At 37.9% G+C, this 15,933-nt stretch overlaps 1 protein-coding gene across 1 annotated transcript in view; it reads right to left on the bottom strand.

Moving 5' to 3' along the window:
• The window catches only part of LOC126751414 (papilin), a 55,681-nt gene extending 49,008 nt beyond the window's left edge, over positions 1 to 6,673 (bottom strand). The window contains exon 1 of the mRNA XM_050461663.1: positions 6,154 to 6,673. Coding sequence (XP_050317620.1) covers positions 6,154 to 6,176 — 23 coding nt within the window. The 5' untranslated portion in view covers positions 6,177 to 6,673. The remainder of the gene's footprint in view (positions 1 to 6,153) is intronic.
• Between the last annotated feature and the right edge of the window lie 9,260 nt (positions 6,674 to 15,933).

The raw sequence follows: 15,933 nt of genomic DNA, 5'->3' as shown, positions 1-15,933 counted from the left end.
TTCTGCCTAACTTTCAAATTTTGCCACTGCAACTGCTCATATTCACAAACACACACAAATATAGTATATATGTACATATGTATATCATATGTAAGCTATTTGGGGCTATAACTCAGCGCAAAGAAATTTCAGCGCGAAATGAGTGACGCACCTTCGTTTATGAGAAATTAGAAAACCACAAGTGGCGCAAAATTTCCATGGTTTTTCTTTGTTCTTGCTGTTTTTGCCAAGAAATACATCAAAGCGTTTTCATTTGCTTTGATTCTCACAGAACCAAACCGAAGGCAGGATGTCGCATGCCCGAAGGATTATGTATGTCTGTTTGCTGAGTAAATTTTGTCACACGTGTGCTTGTATGTATTTGTTATGTACGTGTATATATGTACATATGTACTCTAATATATATCTTAGCATAAAATTCCACTACATGCAAAACGCTTCTTTTTATCTCCACCAACTTGTTTGCATCGCGGCGCTACAAGTGCCGCCACCTTCCATACGTATCTATGATTAAGCTGTGCGTTTTCCCGTTAATATAAATATTTACTTTAATAGCTCAACTACTGGCGAAGAATTTGATTACTCGAATTAGCTGCGCTGGCCGCGCTCACCGCGCACGCACCCATTTGAAACCACCTTAGTTATTCACACATTTGTTTTTTCAGCAGGATGGACTGCAACAACAACAAACACATCAATGCCAAAAATTAAAATCATTTTATTGTTCGATCTTCACTAAACTATTTAAGTTTATTACGTTATTTCCAAATATTGTGTTTAAGTATGTTGAAGTACTAACACACATGCCAGTCCAAGGCACACACCTTCCAGCAAATGTGTTGAACAGTCTGAAAATTTACTAGGGTGGTCTACCTCAGATTTTTTTAGTTACCAGATTTTATTTTAAGAACTGGAAAAGGTAAAATATTTGAAAGTAATACTAAAATAAAGATTTAAAAAATACTTCAAAACCATGTTTAAGCCCCTTTCTTACAGCCGTAGATTTCCCACATTGACAAGTTTACACTGTAAGCATCTGTGGTCCCCAGGGTATGATATACGGGTGGAGGTATCGATAGTAAGGCCACATAGTTTGTTAAAATTTGCGTTAAGCTCAGGCATCCTAAAGAATGACTACTCCTCATGTACATAATAACTGAACTCCATCTACTATCGCAAAGGACCAAAACTGGTCTATGCGTGCCTCATTAACCCGACTCGATTCAGTAGAAGGTGTACCTGGCAAAGAACGAGCGGCTGGTCTGTTGTCTCCAAGGACCTGGAGAGTCAAGACAAACATTTTCGCGCGACGTATTTCTGTGAGTGGTGCAAACCGAAAATGCAGCGTTCGTTAGAGCAGAGGTACGCCAATAAATTCTGCGTGAAACTCGGTAAGTTACCTAGATGTTGCTTTAGCAAGAAGTGGTGTGTTTCGGTGGTCGTTGATGAAGACCGTGCTGGGAGAGCTGCGACTTCGACAATCTCCGTCAATGTGACTCGTGTGCGCAAAGTTTTGAAATCAGACCAAATCAACGCCAAATTTTACGTGAAGTCCTTAAGAGACTCAAACGAAGAGTAAATCGGGTCCGACAAGACATCGCAGCCATTTAAGTAGCACCACGACAACGCCCCGGCTCACACCGCCTTTCTTGTGAACAGCTATCTAAACAAGGCCGGCATTCCAACGCTTCCGCAGCCGCCCTACAACCAGATATGACCCCCTGGATTTTTGTCTTGTTTCCTTGTCTGAAAAGGCTGATGAAAGGCAAACATTTTGAAACCACAGAGGGGATCCAAGCAGCATGCACCTCGGCTCTCAAGGCTATTCCAGAAAATGCTGGATGTAGCGCTGCATCGATCCAGAGGGAGCCAATTTTGAAAGTTTTTACACAATTGTAATGATTGGTTCAATACATTTTTTTAAATCGACTCAGTCCTATTACTTTTCGGACAAATCCTGTATATTTATATATAGGATCAGCATGACGAACTGCGACGATTTAATCATGTATTTATGCGAACTAGTTCCCTCAGTTTTTGAGATATGGATCTGAAAATTTGCACAAATCATTTTCATACCAAGAAGCTGCTCATTTGTCGGAACCGCTGATATCGGACCACTATAGCATATAGCTGCCATACAAACTGAACGATCGGAATCAAGTCCTTGTATGGGAAACATTTTCGTTTGAAAGGGTATCTTCACAAAATTCGGCATGGACTATTTTTCAAAGCAATGCTTTAATATCTTAATATAATCTTTAAAATGTTTTAAATCAGACTACTATAGTATATAGCTGCCATAAAAATCGACTGAAGAAGCACAAGTTCTTGTATAAAAACTTTTTTATTGTGAATGGTATTTTGCTGCGAAGCAACCTGAGTTAACATTTTTTCGTTTTAACATCATTGGAAACTATTTTGAAAAAAAATATTATTATTAGAAAATGAAATTAAAAAAAAATTCAAAGAAAAACCTGAGCACCCTAATACAGTAATTACATACTTATGTATTTGTGAACACTCACATTACATTGTAAGTAAGTAAGTACTTAACACAAACACTTAGTCAGCATGTGGTGTTTGCCCCACAGCGTGCAACCATCTATACATGCGTCCGCTCCACTTGTGGCTTTACACATGTGGCAAAGTGTCTACCAATTTAATGCTAAACAAATCAATTTTCCAGGCGAACACAATGCACTTGATCGACTTTCGTTTTCCTAACCACACACCAATCCGACACACTCGCTCACACTCATCTACTGATTTGTATACTCGTATGTTTGTGTGTGTGCGTGCGTGTGCATTTACAGGTGCACTCATTGCACTATTTACAAGTTCACTTAACATAGCACCCACATAAATATAATTTTATTGTATTTATTTGGCTATAATGGCTGGCCATGAGCGCTGCGTGAACTCCTCGCAAATTTAGCGAATCAAAATAGCTTTCAATAATCATTTGTTGCAGTGCAATTTGACGTCGAAAAAGAAAAACATTCGCATGCGTAAATGCTATTAGCTCATCGTGCAACAACAGAAATGTGCAACTGTTGCCAGCTCTGGTTATAGTTTTGCATTAACGGCATTAAATTTCCGAAATCGTGGCGTTGTGTTTTTGAAGTTTGATACGAGAAACCGCTAAATATTTTGTTTGATCACAAAGTATTTTTGTTTTATCATAGAAGCACGTATAAAATGTATATTTACAAGTATAACAGTACTTTCGCTCCTTTTTCCATTTCATAAAAGAAAACTTGAGAGAGCTCAAATTTTATTTAAATTGAGATATTAATTTACACTCTGCATAAATGGCAGATTTCTTCTATGGACCGTTGTTGCCAAGCAAAATCTTTCTTCATTTCTATTAAAATGCGTATGTAGTTATTATATTTCATGTTTTTAAAGTTTTTTGTTGAAACATCAGTTTTGTAGCCTCCAATTATAAACCAAAATAATCTATGGAGTAGAAATATTCAACCGAATATCAAATTAAGGCTAAAAATAAATATTTTTATTCTTTCTTCAAATTGACTAAGTCAAAAAAAAATTAGATTGTTTGTTCTAAATTAAAAAAATACAGCTAAAATGACACTTAGAAGGTTTAAAGGAAGCAATGTAATAAATTGACAGTGCGCTTGGCACCGCCAGGAACGATTCAACCAATTTCAACCTAATTTGCTTTGTAACATTGTATGTTTGCAATCTTATGTGACAGTGCGAAATGTGACAAATTCGAACTATAACCACGCTTGCTTTCTAAATATCACAATTTTGAATTTCATCTTAACATTTAACTCTACAGTTTGTAAACGGAAGTCTAACAAAGGCATCGGAATAAAAGTTTACAGAAATAATTCTTATGTGGTATGTATGCCTCTCAAGTAAAAATGGTTCAAATCGGATTATAACTTTTCAACCCTCCATGCCAAAAATGGGTACCTCAGTGCCTACGGTTGACTTTTACGGAAAATATCAATCAATCTGTTAGGTATCTTAATGAAAGTCAGCGAATACCTTTTTCTGATAATAGAACCAAAAATGTACAGCATCGCGTCAATATAAAAAATTCAAATTTTCTTTTGCCTTTATATTTATGTTTTGCCTTTATAGTAAGATAAATAAAAGTATACCAAATTTAATTAAATATCGGGAAGAAATGGAAAGTGTTGCCAGAATTAAGCATCTTCACTTCTACTGAGTTCTAGGCCACAAAGGCGTCGAGTTCAAAGAAATAGTGGACGAGATTGCCAGGTATGGTGTACGGCTAACTTCCGAAACGTGATCAACATTGGGAAACCCATGCATTGTCTATACGACAATCTTGACAGAAGCATGGTAACGAAATTAACCCTATGGAACGAGGTAGATCGAAAGTACACAAAATTCCTATTGGCACTCGATAGAAGAGACTGTAGGAACATGATCAGAATACTAACTGGTAACACACACCCGCAAGCTGGCAGATCGAGAAGACTGCAGGAAATGCCTGCTATCGCAAAGGACCAAACTGGTCTATGCGTGGCTTATTGGCCTACTAGATTAACCTCACCTAACCAAATTAAATATTTTATTTCTGAAAAAAAAACGAAAAATAAATCGGCGCTTGGCAGATAGCAACCACAGCCAAGATCTCTCAAATAAAATAAGGAAGAAGATTAGTAAACTACCTTCAGAGAGGTAAAATTTTCCAGCTTCAGCTTTTAAAAATTAAAAATTAATAGCATTTAGATGCTGTGGGGCTTTTGAGCTACTGAAAAGCGTTCGGGTAAAAAAAATAAGAGGTGATTTTGAACGATATTTTAATTGAAATGGTAGAGCATTGGTAGAAAAAAGGTGCTCTGAGATTGAACAATATTAGGCTTAATGTATATTGACCGTGAAAATGTTCAAAACTTTCATGGATAGACCCTTTTTAAGTAAAAAAAAACTATTTTTTTAACAACTTATAATGATTTTTTATATAAAAGAGTTGTCTCGATGAAGTATATTTGCATTTCAAGCTTCCATCATTAATAACTTTAAGCCTTTTTGTTTTTTTTTTTTTTTCAAATAAATACAATAAAAAATACTCAACATTCAACTAGCAGTAAGTTTGAGCACAAATATTGACAAAATGATCGCTTTAAAAGCACCAAATAGCCGAACAAATATTTATCTGCGACCTCGAGCAACTAAAGTGGACGCAAATTGATATGTGGCGTGTAAGTGAAAGTGTAATTGTAGTTGAAATATCAAATTGAATAATGTAGACGAGTTCAAATCTGAATTCTATGTGCTTTATCACATTTATGCAACTGTTGTACGCCAATAATGGATAAGCTCTGCACTTCATATGCTTTAGAAGCGTGCAATCCGAACTGTGCCACAAGGATAAACTCAAACTGAAGTGACGCAGCTAAGCCGTTCGCCAAGCATTAAAAATAGAGAAAGCGTAAAGCATACAATTGTCATTGAGAGTAGTAACGGAAATGGCAGAAATTGATGTAATTCAAATATTTTAATGGCTCAATGTCAGCCATATGCGCACACACGACCACACAAATAGGCGCTTAAACGTCGAGAAAGTGCGAAATTTCGAAACGCTGCAAATGTATGCCAATAAAGCTTTGGTTGTATATGTGTGCACATATCCTTGCTATTCAGCAGCTGTACAGTTACATGGTCACACATATACATATACATTTTTGGGTATACGTGATCTATAGCCATCAACGCAATCAACCAAACAGCCCAACAGCTGTTAATACATACATAGTATATATGCATGTACATATGTATGTATATCTCTAAGTGCGTTCACAAACATTTCGAAATTAAATTAAAATCCTTTATTGACATATTAATTTGCACAGCACACAAAGAGATCCAATCAGTTGCACAACAGGCGCATTTGAGGCAGCCATACACATATACTAGTGCATATATCGCTCTTGTGAGTGTGTATATACCCGCACAACCAAGCGCAAGTCATTTTAAGCACAAACTAAATAAAATTGATTTTTCATTATTGCTGGTAACAGCATCCTGCCAGCAGGAGACACGGGCTAAATTGATACATGTCTTTTTTAATTTTTTTTTATAAATATTTTTTGTTAAATAACTTTTTTTTAATATTTTTATAATTTTTTTCTTAATAATTATTCTTACCGCAACCGCCTTGACAAATCCATTTTGTTGACTCTTTTTTAAAGTGCAGGGATTCCAAAATATTTTTCCAGGCTTGTCTTTACGATTATTTTTGGTGGAAAAAAATTTATATTTCAAAATAATTTTTAATCTTTTTAATTATTGCACATGCAAAGGTTTTTGATTTAACACATAACTTAATTTTTCTTTTTGTTATTTTCATACAATATATGTTTTTATTTTCCAACAGATTAATCCAATATTTATGCACACTTCTTAACAAGCGTTATCCTTGTAGCTGAGCACCATATATATCCTTAAGTGTATGCTTGTATGTGACAGTAAATTAGCTTATTTATTTATACATATATACAACATATATATATGTATGTAAGTATTAGTATTTAGGCACAAACAGTTTCACAACACAATCCAATCCCAAATGTCCTGCTTGGCGCAAGGACACTGCTTGCAACGGTTCGCGAACGCGAGCGAAAAAGGAAGGCACACCCGTTGGACAGGAACGCCAACACGCAACTGATCACAATGACGGCGCATACGATCGCAGTTAGTGGGTAGACGGTGTAGCGGCGCGCACGATCAATGGCACAACGCAAGGCACACCAACAACAACAACAACGATAACAGCGAAAACATGCCACAATCTCCGCTGAAAGCAAAAATGAATTGACTTCCAGCGCCAAGTGAACGCCAGCAGAACGATCTGCAGTCAGAATCCAGCAAACGACGATCTACACGCACACACACACACGCAGGCATCAATGTATAGGGCAACATTTGGAGCAAGCGACGCACACATACTTGCCTCCCCATACACTTGGATATGGCGCACATTTATTATGTGTGAGATTGCGCTTCCGCTTTGTATGTTATTCTAGTGCCGAACACAATCGGCTGTCCGGCATATGCCTCGTCCACCCAAACACCCACTAGTGCGAAGTGCTGTGCGATCGCGTTACTACACACACGCACAAACAATCACTACGGTTAGCACCGTCCTATATAAGCTAAGCGCGATTCGGGTGCTGGCAGCGGGGCGTCAGCGTTGAGCGGATATTGATAACACACAGCGCACACAGTTCGGAAATACATAAGTACATATGAATGAAAGGCAAATGGGTTGTGTTATTTGTGATTGTTTTTGCCTTTCAAAGCTGTTATCCGCTTTTCAAGTCGCCTTGCTGCCAGTTTTTTATGCTCTTATGTATGTATGTGCAGAATTGTTCCCTTTTTGAAATTTTAGCATTTCTCGATTCATTGCTTATACGAGTATGTATATGTATAAAAAAGTTCAATTTTTTTCATTTTCAAATTTTATCGCTTTTACAAAGTCGTGCATTTACTAAAGTCACATTACATAAGCAGCATGCAACATACATACATATATCGCAAGTTTATACAAAATGACTAAGCTGAAGTCGCCTGTATTTGCTCCAGTTTTAGTTTGCTGCGCAGATCCATATACATCGAGTTATTTATAAAAATATAAGTGACTATGTCAATTGCAAGCAGATACTCTCACTTGCTACAGAACTTTTCGCGCGCCTGCAAATTCTGCTTGCAACTTTTACTGATGTTACGAAAATATCACAAAAGCCAACATAGACGAACGCAAACACACATATGCACACGCCGCGTTGTGGGCAAAAATCAATTTTACTCAAGTAGACACAAACTCTGGCGGCTTACTGAAAGACCCATACGCGCCTGCCGCACGTTGGAGCCGCAGCGCGCACCGTATTGCTAACGATCGCCGGCCGGCCGGTTTGTCAAACACGCCGATGGAGCAACTGCCTTGAGCCGCCAGTTTAGGTCGCATGAAACGTGAGGCACATTCATACACACATACCTATAAAGGCAGATTCATATTTTCCCATCAGCACAGACAGTTGTTGTTTAGTGATGATCTATACCGGTGAACGGCGATCGCACTTGTTGTTTCATTGTTTATTATGGGAGAGATACTCATTTCTCTTACCTACACACGCGTGTGCTCTCCGCTTATGCTCTCATGATAGTGATCAGCAATCTCAGCGATAAATGTTCGCTGTTTATATGAAAAGGCGGGAATTCACTTGTAAGCGTTTAAGCGATGTGATCTGAAGTGACTTGATCTGATCTGTTGATGTGATATTTTATGAACAAAAGTCTTAGATTATATTCTTTAAATGTCTGCAAAAAGCACACGTGAGTTAAAAAAGGGTTGGGTGATGAACTTAGTTTTAGTTATAGCAGTTTAGGTTATGTTAGGTTAAGAGATCGATCCTGATCTCATTTTTTTAGCCTACCACAAATTTGTTGGGACGGCCACTTCTGTCTGAAAAACACTACAGTGGTCCGATTGCCTGAAGCTTAGATTGACGGAGAGCTCTTTACAGAAAACTTCCCCCTATCTGCGACTCATCTATGATGACTGAGGTACTCCAGGTACTTCTCCCCTACCACAACACCCTCGTCGGTAATGTAAGGTGAGGAAAAGCCGCCACGGTTGACCTCTGCGATGCAGTGATTCACGTTTTCAGGAATGCAGTTGAAAGAGGAGAGAATCGGTGTGTTCGTACCTCTTCATATGCCCCGCACCCGTGAGCCTTAGAGCGCACTACACCTGACTATGTCCTCGGGTGCTATGCTTAAAATAGCAGTACGTGCCATTGCTGGTGTAGTCCGTAGTGTACCGGAGATGCCGAGGAGAGCCGAACATGGCACGCTTAAGCAACAAATTTTAATGGATGCGTTCCGTGATCCTCGAAAACTAGAAGAGTCTTGATGAACCCAAAACCAAACCGATAGCAGGTTTTAACGACGGTAAATTGGGATTCTCTGGATCTATTTCTATAGTTGTGCGCTTGTTCAACGTTTTTGTCATCTTTGGTATCATACATCATTTACAGCTTTTTTACCAATTTTCCGCTGCTCTATCCGTAGAGCCTCTACCGGTTTCCCGGTATTATGAGTTATTTTAGCAGATCTATAAGATTTTTTAAAGAACCTTTTTATTAATTTACAGCATCGCTACCTACAGAGGCTAGTCTTTCCATTTAAAATTTATGCGCTTGACAATGTAGTTCGGAAGTTTAGTTTATTCACGTGCATGAAATTTTTTTGTTTTTAAGTTTACGATTTATTTTCTACTTTTTTCGCAACAAATTGAAATGTGACCCCTTTTTTCGAAATAATATGCCATTCGTTCGAAAGAAACATGTGATAAAGGATTTTTATACAGAATTATTCCGACAATAAAACAAAATAGGGGTGATTTTTTATTGACTCTTGCTGACTACAGTTCAAAGACATATTTCCGCTGAGCAAAAACTCTGAATGAAACTTTCAAAAAGTATGAAATGACACTGGAAAAATGCAAGAATACAGAGAGATATGTTTGTACTCGCAACAGACCCCTAACGAACAGCAGTCACACTTACGAACACGCGAGTGTATTCCCCCGTTATAGAGTCACAAATACGGTGCTGTGGCGCTGACAACACGTTGCCGCCACTAATTATGCACACATGTGTGATGTGTCGTCGAGGCACAGTTGGAGTCTTTCCTTGGAAAAAAGGGCCACCGCCTCGGCAATTAATGTTAAAAATAATCGAATATCCAAAAGACAACAACAAAAACATTACGCCAAATTAAAATAAGTAAATTATTGTGCTGAGGGCTGGTGGCATTCTTCATGGAAGAAATAAATGAATGAATGTGTCAAGTCACAACAACAATTCTTAAAGTATTTAAAGGATTGAAATGTAAAATTCGTTGAAGCGCGGACATACTGAAGGATTTCATTTCCAGCAAGGAGGTTGGTTTGACTTTCGGTAAACATGTGGTGGCCACAACCGCGGCGATTCAAACGTTTAAACATCGACTTGCTGAAACGATCTGACTTTATGCATACATTGATATATGTGCATATATTTGTATATAGTAAGATGTCGCGCCTGCTTATTGTCCATTTATCATTCTGATGTTAAGACTATATATTAACAGGTTCAAAAAATATGTTACAAACTACAGAGTTTATCCGGAAAGTAATAGAACTGAGTTGATTTAAAGAAAATTATTGATCGTTAGATTTCTTTAAAAACTTTCAAAACAGGCTCCTTCTACGTCAATGCAGCGCTGACCAGCGCGATTTCCAAGCATTGAAGGTGTCACAGAAGGCATTCTCCGGAATAACCTTGAGAGCCGCGGTGCATGCTGCTTGGATCTCCTCTGTCGTCTCAAAATGCTTGTCTTTTATCGGCCGTTTCAGGTAAGGAAACAAAAAAGTCCAGGAGGCCACATCTGTGCTGTAGGTCGGCTGCGGAAACGTTGGGATTCTGGCCATGGTTAGGTAGCTGTTGTCGTGGTGCTACTTCCAATCGGCTGCTGTCGGACCCGATCACAATGTCATGAACCACAGATTTTGATACATATGACATCTGGGTAATTAACCGAATACTTTATCGACGGCCTGAGTTCAAAACATTGTAGGTGTTTGTCGAAGCCGCAGGTCTTCCAGCACGGTCTTCATCAGCGATCTCTTCCGGGCCCTCCAAAAAGGCCTAGTGCCACCGAAACACTCCATTTCTTGCTAAGCAAAATCTGGGTAAGCCTATTTGAACGTCTCTGTCGCAGATTTACCGAGTTTCACACAGAATTGAATCGCGTAACTCTGCTCTAAAGAACGGTGGATTTTCGGCTTGCACAACTCACAGAAACTCGTCGCCCGAAAATGTTTGCGTTGACTCTCCAGGTGCTTGGAGACAACTGACCAGCCGCCGCAGAAGAAAATCAGTCTTATTACTTTCCGGACATACCCTGTAGATATATTTGTTGGAGATTTTAGTTCCAATTTATTTGTAACCTGAATCCCGATATTATAAAAAAATGTTTGTGTTGGTCGGCAACAGAATGATCCTGTTCTGGGGAAGTTAAGAATATCGCCCTAAGGATTATTTTTTATTGAGAACGAACACAGCTCACACATGTATATCTCTTAAACTTCTGAAAATACTATTTCTTTATACGTTTTTATATCAACAGGTTCTTTACTGACTCCTTACATATTTTGTGAGACAGTTTAAACACGTTTCTCTTCATCTTCCATATCGCAATAAAATAAAAATATATTATTTTGTTTAAGAATATTTGGTAAATAAAATTTCACAATTCATAATGCGAACAAAAGGCTTGGGCACAAATATGCAAAAAGGTAATTTCTACATAATATTTAAAATTCCATAATTAACTTTGCACTCGAATATATGTATGTACTTATGTATAAACCAAACATGTGCATGAAATGTGATTTCCGCTTCCTCTCCAAACTGCTCAGTGCATTCATTGTGTTAAAATAATATACTTTTAATTGACGCGCAAACAAATGCAAACAAATCCTTATGGCATCGCATCAAATTTCCAATTCATTCATAAAACTTGCGTACTTCGCAGTCTCGCTTGTGGCTACATTCATAAATTTAAAATTTTAAATGTCTGATTCAGTAATGTGCATTGCATATTCAAATTATTAGAATGAACAAATAATAGTTTAATTTATTTCATATACCCTTCACGATGTAACAACTGTTACAATTGCTCAACATTTCTCATCATTTCACTATCACAGAGTCCTGCTATCATAAGCAGCAGATAATTTTAGTAATAGAGAAGATCACTTATAAAATTATACAATATTTTGGAATTGAAAAAATTTGCTTTATCAAACTGTTTAAAATGTTGCTGATATATTTCTAAATGTTTTTTTTTTTTTTTGAGTTACACACGATATATGACGGCACTAAAAAACAAAGGTCTTCCACTGTGACAGGGATTTCGGCCTTTTCCGTTCATGAAAATTAAAAAAAAAAAAACAATTTTACTAGAAAATATTATCCATACAATAACCTGTGGTCGAAAAAACAACTAAAATTTACAAAGTTTTACGTTTTAAAAAAAGTTGAGTTTTACCCAAAATATTGATGGTGTTTGCCAATCTAAATTGACCAGATCAAAAATCGTCTAAGTACATCCGCTGCTAACGTGCCGTGGCAATTCTGCTTTAAAGTAGTGTCTTTAAAGTGATCTGAAAGTTGACAGAGGACTTATCCTGCAATTTTCCACTTGAACTTCGATCCATATGAGAAAAAGCTCACTGCGTCTCTTCTCCAGTGACTCCGCTCCACCCACATAACGATGCCGCTAAGAGTAGGCTCCACAGTGGTCCAAGTAATCAAAGATGCAATCGAAGTGAGGGAAGATTTTGTATATCCCGCTGAGTGACCCTTAATGTGACCTTCTTCTCGGAGTCCGACAGCAACCTATGACTACCGGAGCTATGTATATGTAAAATGGCAATAAGTGCCATCGTTCGTGTTTTACGTTGTGCACCACTAATGCCAATGATAGCCGTTCTTTGGACACGTTGTAGCTGTTTGGTGAGGGTGGTTTTACCGAGCGTCATCCATCATACAAATACACCTAGAACAAATAGCTTTACTATGGTTTCGTAAAGACAATTCACAACTTTTATGGAGAGTCAAAACCACTTCCTAATAGCTCCTTTACAACAATATAAGGCAACCAATGCCTTCCTTAACCTCTCCTCATCATTGAGCTGCCTGCATACCCTAAAGCACTATGACAGAGTGAAGCCGAGAGCCCCTCAATAAGGAAAGGAGTACATTTGGAAATTTATACCTCCTGCTAAATCAACTCAGTTCAGTTTTATTTGGATTGGCAGCTGGCTACCGGATTGAGGTACGCTTGTGTTAAAGTTGATGGGGCTCAACCAGCGGCATAACGCCTTTGCCGTGCGCTGAAGTTGCACAGGTATGATTCCATCCTTATTTTTGATAGTTGTAAAACAAAATATTGTAAAACATATTTATGTAGGTAAGAAATAAACCAGAACTAGCCATTAACATCCATTTTTATTTTCTCACCGGAAATGAGTGCACAACTCTCCTAATAACAAAACCGATAGAATAAAGGTTATCTGTTACCATTACATTTCATTTGTCACTAGCATTGATTAGTCTAGCTTGAAAGAAGAGCTTTATTTCTATCGGCAAACGCGTTTCCAAGTAATCAAGAGCGAAAGATCCTGCATGCTTCGTCGACTGCATGGTATGCGCAAGTACATATAGAGCAAAAATAGATAAGAAATGCACTTTCATTAAATATTATATTTACTGCTTGTCTCTACATAGTTGTTGCAATGTCACTGGGGCAGATCCATCGGGTTTCCACGAGGTTCGGCCAATTACAGCTGCCTATATAAACAGATATGTATATAAGAAGGCTAGCATTTGTAAGTATGTGTTTAGCAGCAAATGCGATAAGCTTTCTGCATACATACATATTTACAAACATACAGATATTATGTAAGTATCAATCCATATGAATATGATCATTTGCAATTTTGTTACGATATCAGGTTCTATGGCGCAATGATCTCCTCGCCCTTTGTCTCCAAAATCAGCCTGTCATTTGTGAATGGCAAGCGCAAAGCAGATGAATAAATGCACATAGTATATAATATTTAATTAAAGATTCATTTGTTTTAGTAATTTCCGCAAATATTGTGTTGCAAGTGACAACATGTAGAATTTTGAAAATATATTTATACATATTAGTGTGGGGCAAAACACCGAATAGTTTTTCCATTTGTTACTCTGAAAAATAGGTTCTTAGACACCTTTTAGAAAGTCTCTACAAGAATGAGCTCTTTAATGTAACGTGCAAGTCCTTCGCACATTCTTTTTTGAAGATTATCTCTTTCAAAGTTCGCTGCGGCTACGTCTCAGATGTTCCTTCCGTTATGTCCAATTTTCGATGACTCGTCGAGCATTTCGATTGGTAACTGGCGAATGACATTTTGTGATGTGTTGCTCCAAGCCTAAATCGAAGCGGAATTGTCCGCAAAGACTTTAGACTTTACATATCCCCACAGGAAGTCTAACGGTGTGATATCACACGATCTTAATGACCAATAGACTGGCTCAAAACGTGGAATTATCTGCTCACCGAAGTGTTCTCTCAACAAATCCATTGATTAATGCGATGTGTGGGAAGTGGCGCCGTCTGTTGAAACAAAATGTCGTCGACATCACGAGCTTCAATTTCAAACATTAAATAGTCGGTTATCATGGCGCGACAACGGTCGCCATAGAGGGTTACCTTCTCACCGGCATCCCTTTCGAAAAAATATGGACCGATGATTCCAACGGCCCAGAAACAATACCAAACCGTTGTCTTTTCTGGATGAATTGGCAGCTCTTGAATCTCTTCAACTTGCTCTTTGCCCAAATGCGGTAATTTTCTTTGTTTACAAAGCCATTGAGCCAGAAATAGGCCTAATCGCTGAACAAAATTTGGGTTGAAAACATCGTTTTCTTGGAACTTTTCAAGAGCTCATAAAGCGAAAGGATGTCGTTTGGGAAGTTCGAGGGACTTCGGTTCTTGCACAAGCTGTATTTTGTACGCTTTCCATTTGAGATTTCGACGTAAAACGCCAAATCGTTTCATACGTCAGTCCGAATTGCTGCGAACGGCGCTGAATCGATTCTCCATGGTCTCTTCGAACACGCTGGGAATGCTGGGTCTCAAGGTGGGTGACGGTGTTGCGAGTAGTACGCTCAGTAGCGCTCGTTCGAAAAAATATTATTTCCCGCCTTAATACATATTTATACAAGTATAATCACCGTCAAATTTAAGACTTTGAATATCATAAACAAAGCTCATGAGGAGTTGCAGAGTACATAAGTATATGTATATTTAACGGAATTTAGTATTTCCTGCGACGATAAGTTATCACAAAACGGTCTAAAAATAATTTTCTAAAACACTACTTTCAGCTCAATAAGCAGCACATACAAAGAAAAGAGTACAACAACTTTTATGAATGTTTAAATTTTGTTTGTTATTATTGCTTTGCTAAAAATTAATTGTGTTTTACCGTAATACAATGAATGATTTATTATTTATCTCATGCAAAAATGTTTTATTTTATATTTTTTTGCTTATATTTTTTTTTAATTAATTTTTGACTCAGCATTTAGTTGTGTGTGACAATGAGAATGTGAAAAGCGCAAGTTGTTATCGCATATGAAAATAGTGTCGCGAATTCCACAGCTGCCTTCAAGCGCATTCCAACTATTTAACCTCCGCCTAGAGGCACCATTTTTGTAGCGGAAGTTCCTTATCGCATAAAAACTATAATTCAGCAAATGCGCAAAATCATAGAACGAAAATATTAAGAGTGTAAGTATATTGTGATCGTAGCTCCACCGGGACTACTCAACTTTTTCGCTCAAACAAGGGTACATATCACTGGTTACGCACCACTTCCGGTATTCAAAATATTATCAAAGCGCGTTTTTACTTTTTTTCTCAGTATAAAAGCAATCAAATTAGGTCGTACACGCATGTATTTCGAATGACTTTCACTTTTCTGAAATATTGTACTATTGACCTTGGCAACAATGTGGTTTCCTTAAAGATTCGATATTTTTTTAGTGCATCACTCGTTTCGCAAAACAGCAAAGAATGTGTCCTCATCACTATATGAGAACTTCACATGAGCTTCGGAAATAGGGAAAGCTCACAAGATCGCAGCTCTTAAATCTTTTCAGGTTTCTCGTCGTCTCAAATGCGGCATTTTTGCTTGTTTACATACCCATTGAGTCAGAAATGGGCCTCATCGCTGAACAAAATTTGGCTCGAAAACGTCGGATCTTCTTGGAACTTTTCAAGAGCTCATAGAGCGAAGCGATGTGAAGGTCGAGCGACGTCGGTTCG

This window comes from Bactrocera neohumeralis, chromosome 2, assembly GCF_024586455.1.
Source record: "Bactrocera neohumeralis isolate Rockhampton chromosome 2, APGP_CSIRO_Bneo_wtdbg2-racon-allhic-juicebox.fasta_v2, whole genome shotgun sequence".
NCBI classification, from domain to species: Eukaryota; Metazoa; Arthropoda; class Insecta; order Diptera; family Tephritidae; genus Bactrocera; species Bactrocera neohumeralis.
The sequence above is the reverse complement of the archived record's forward strand: the minus strand, read 5'-3'. Positions and strand labels throughout refer to the sequence as shown.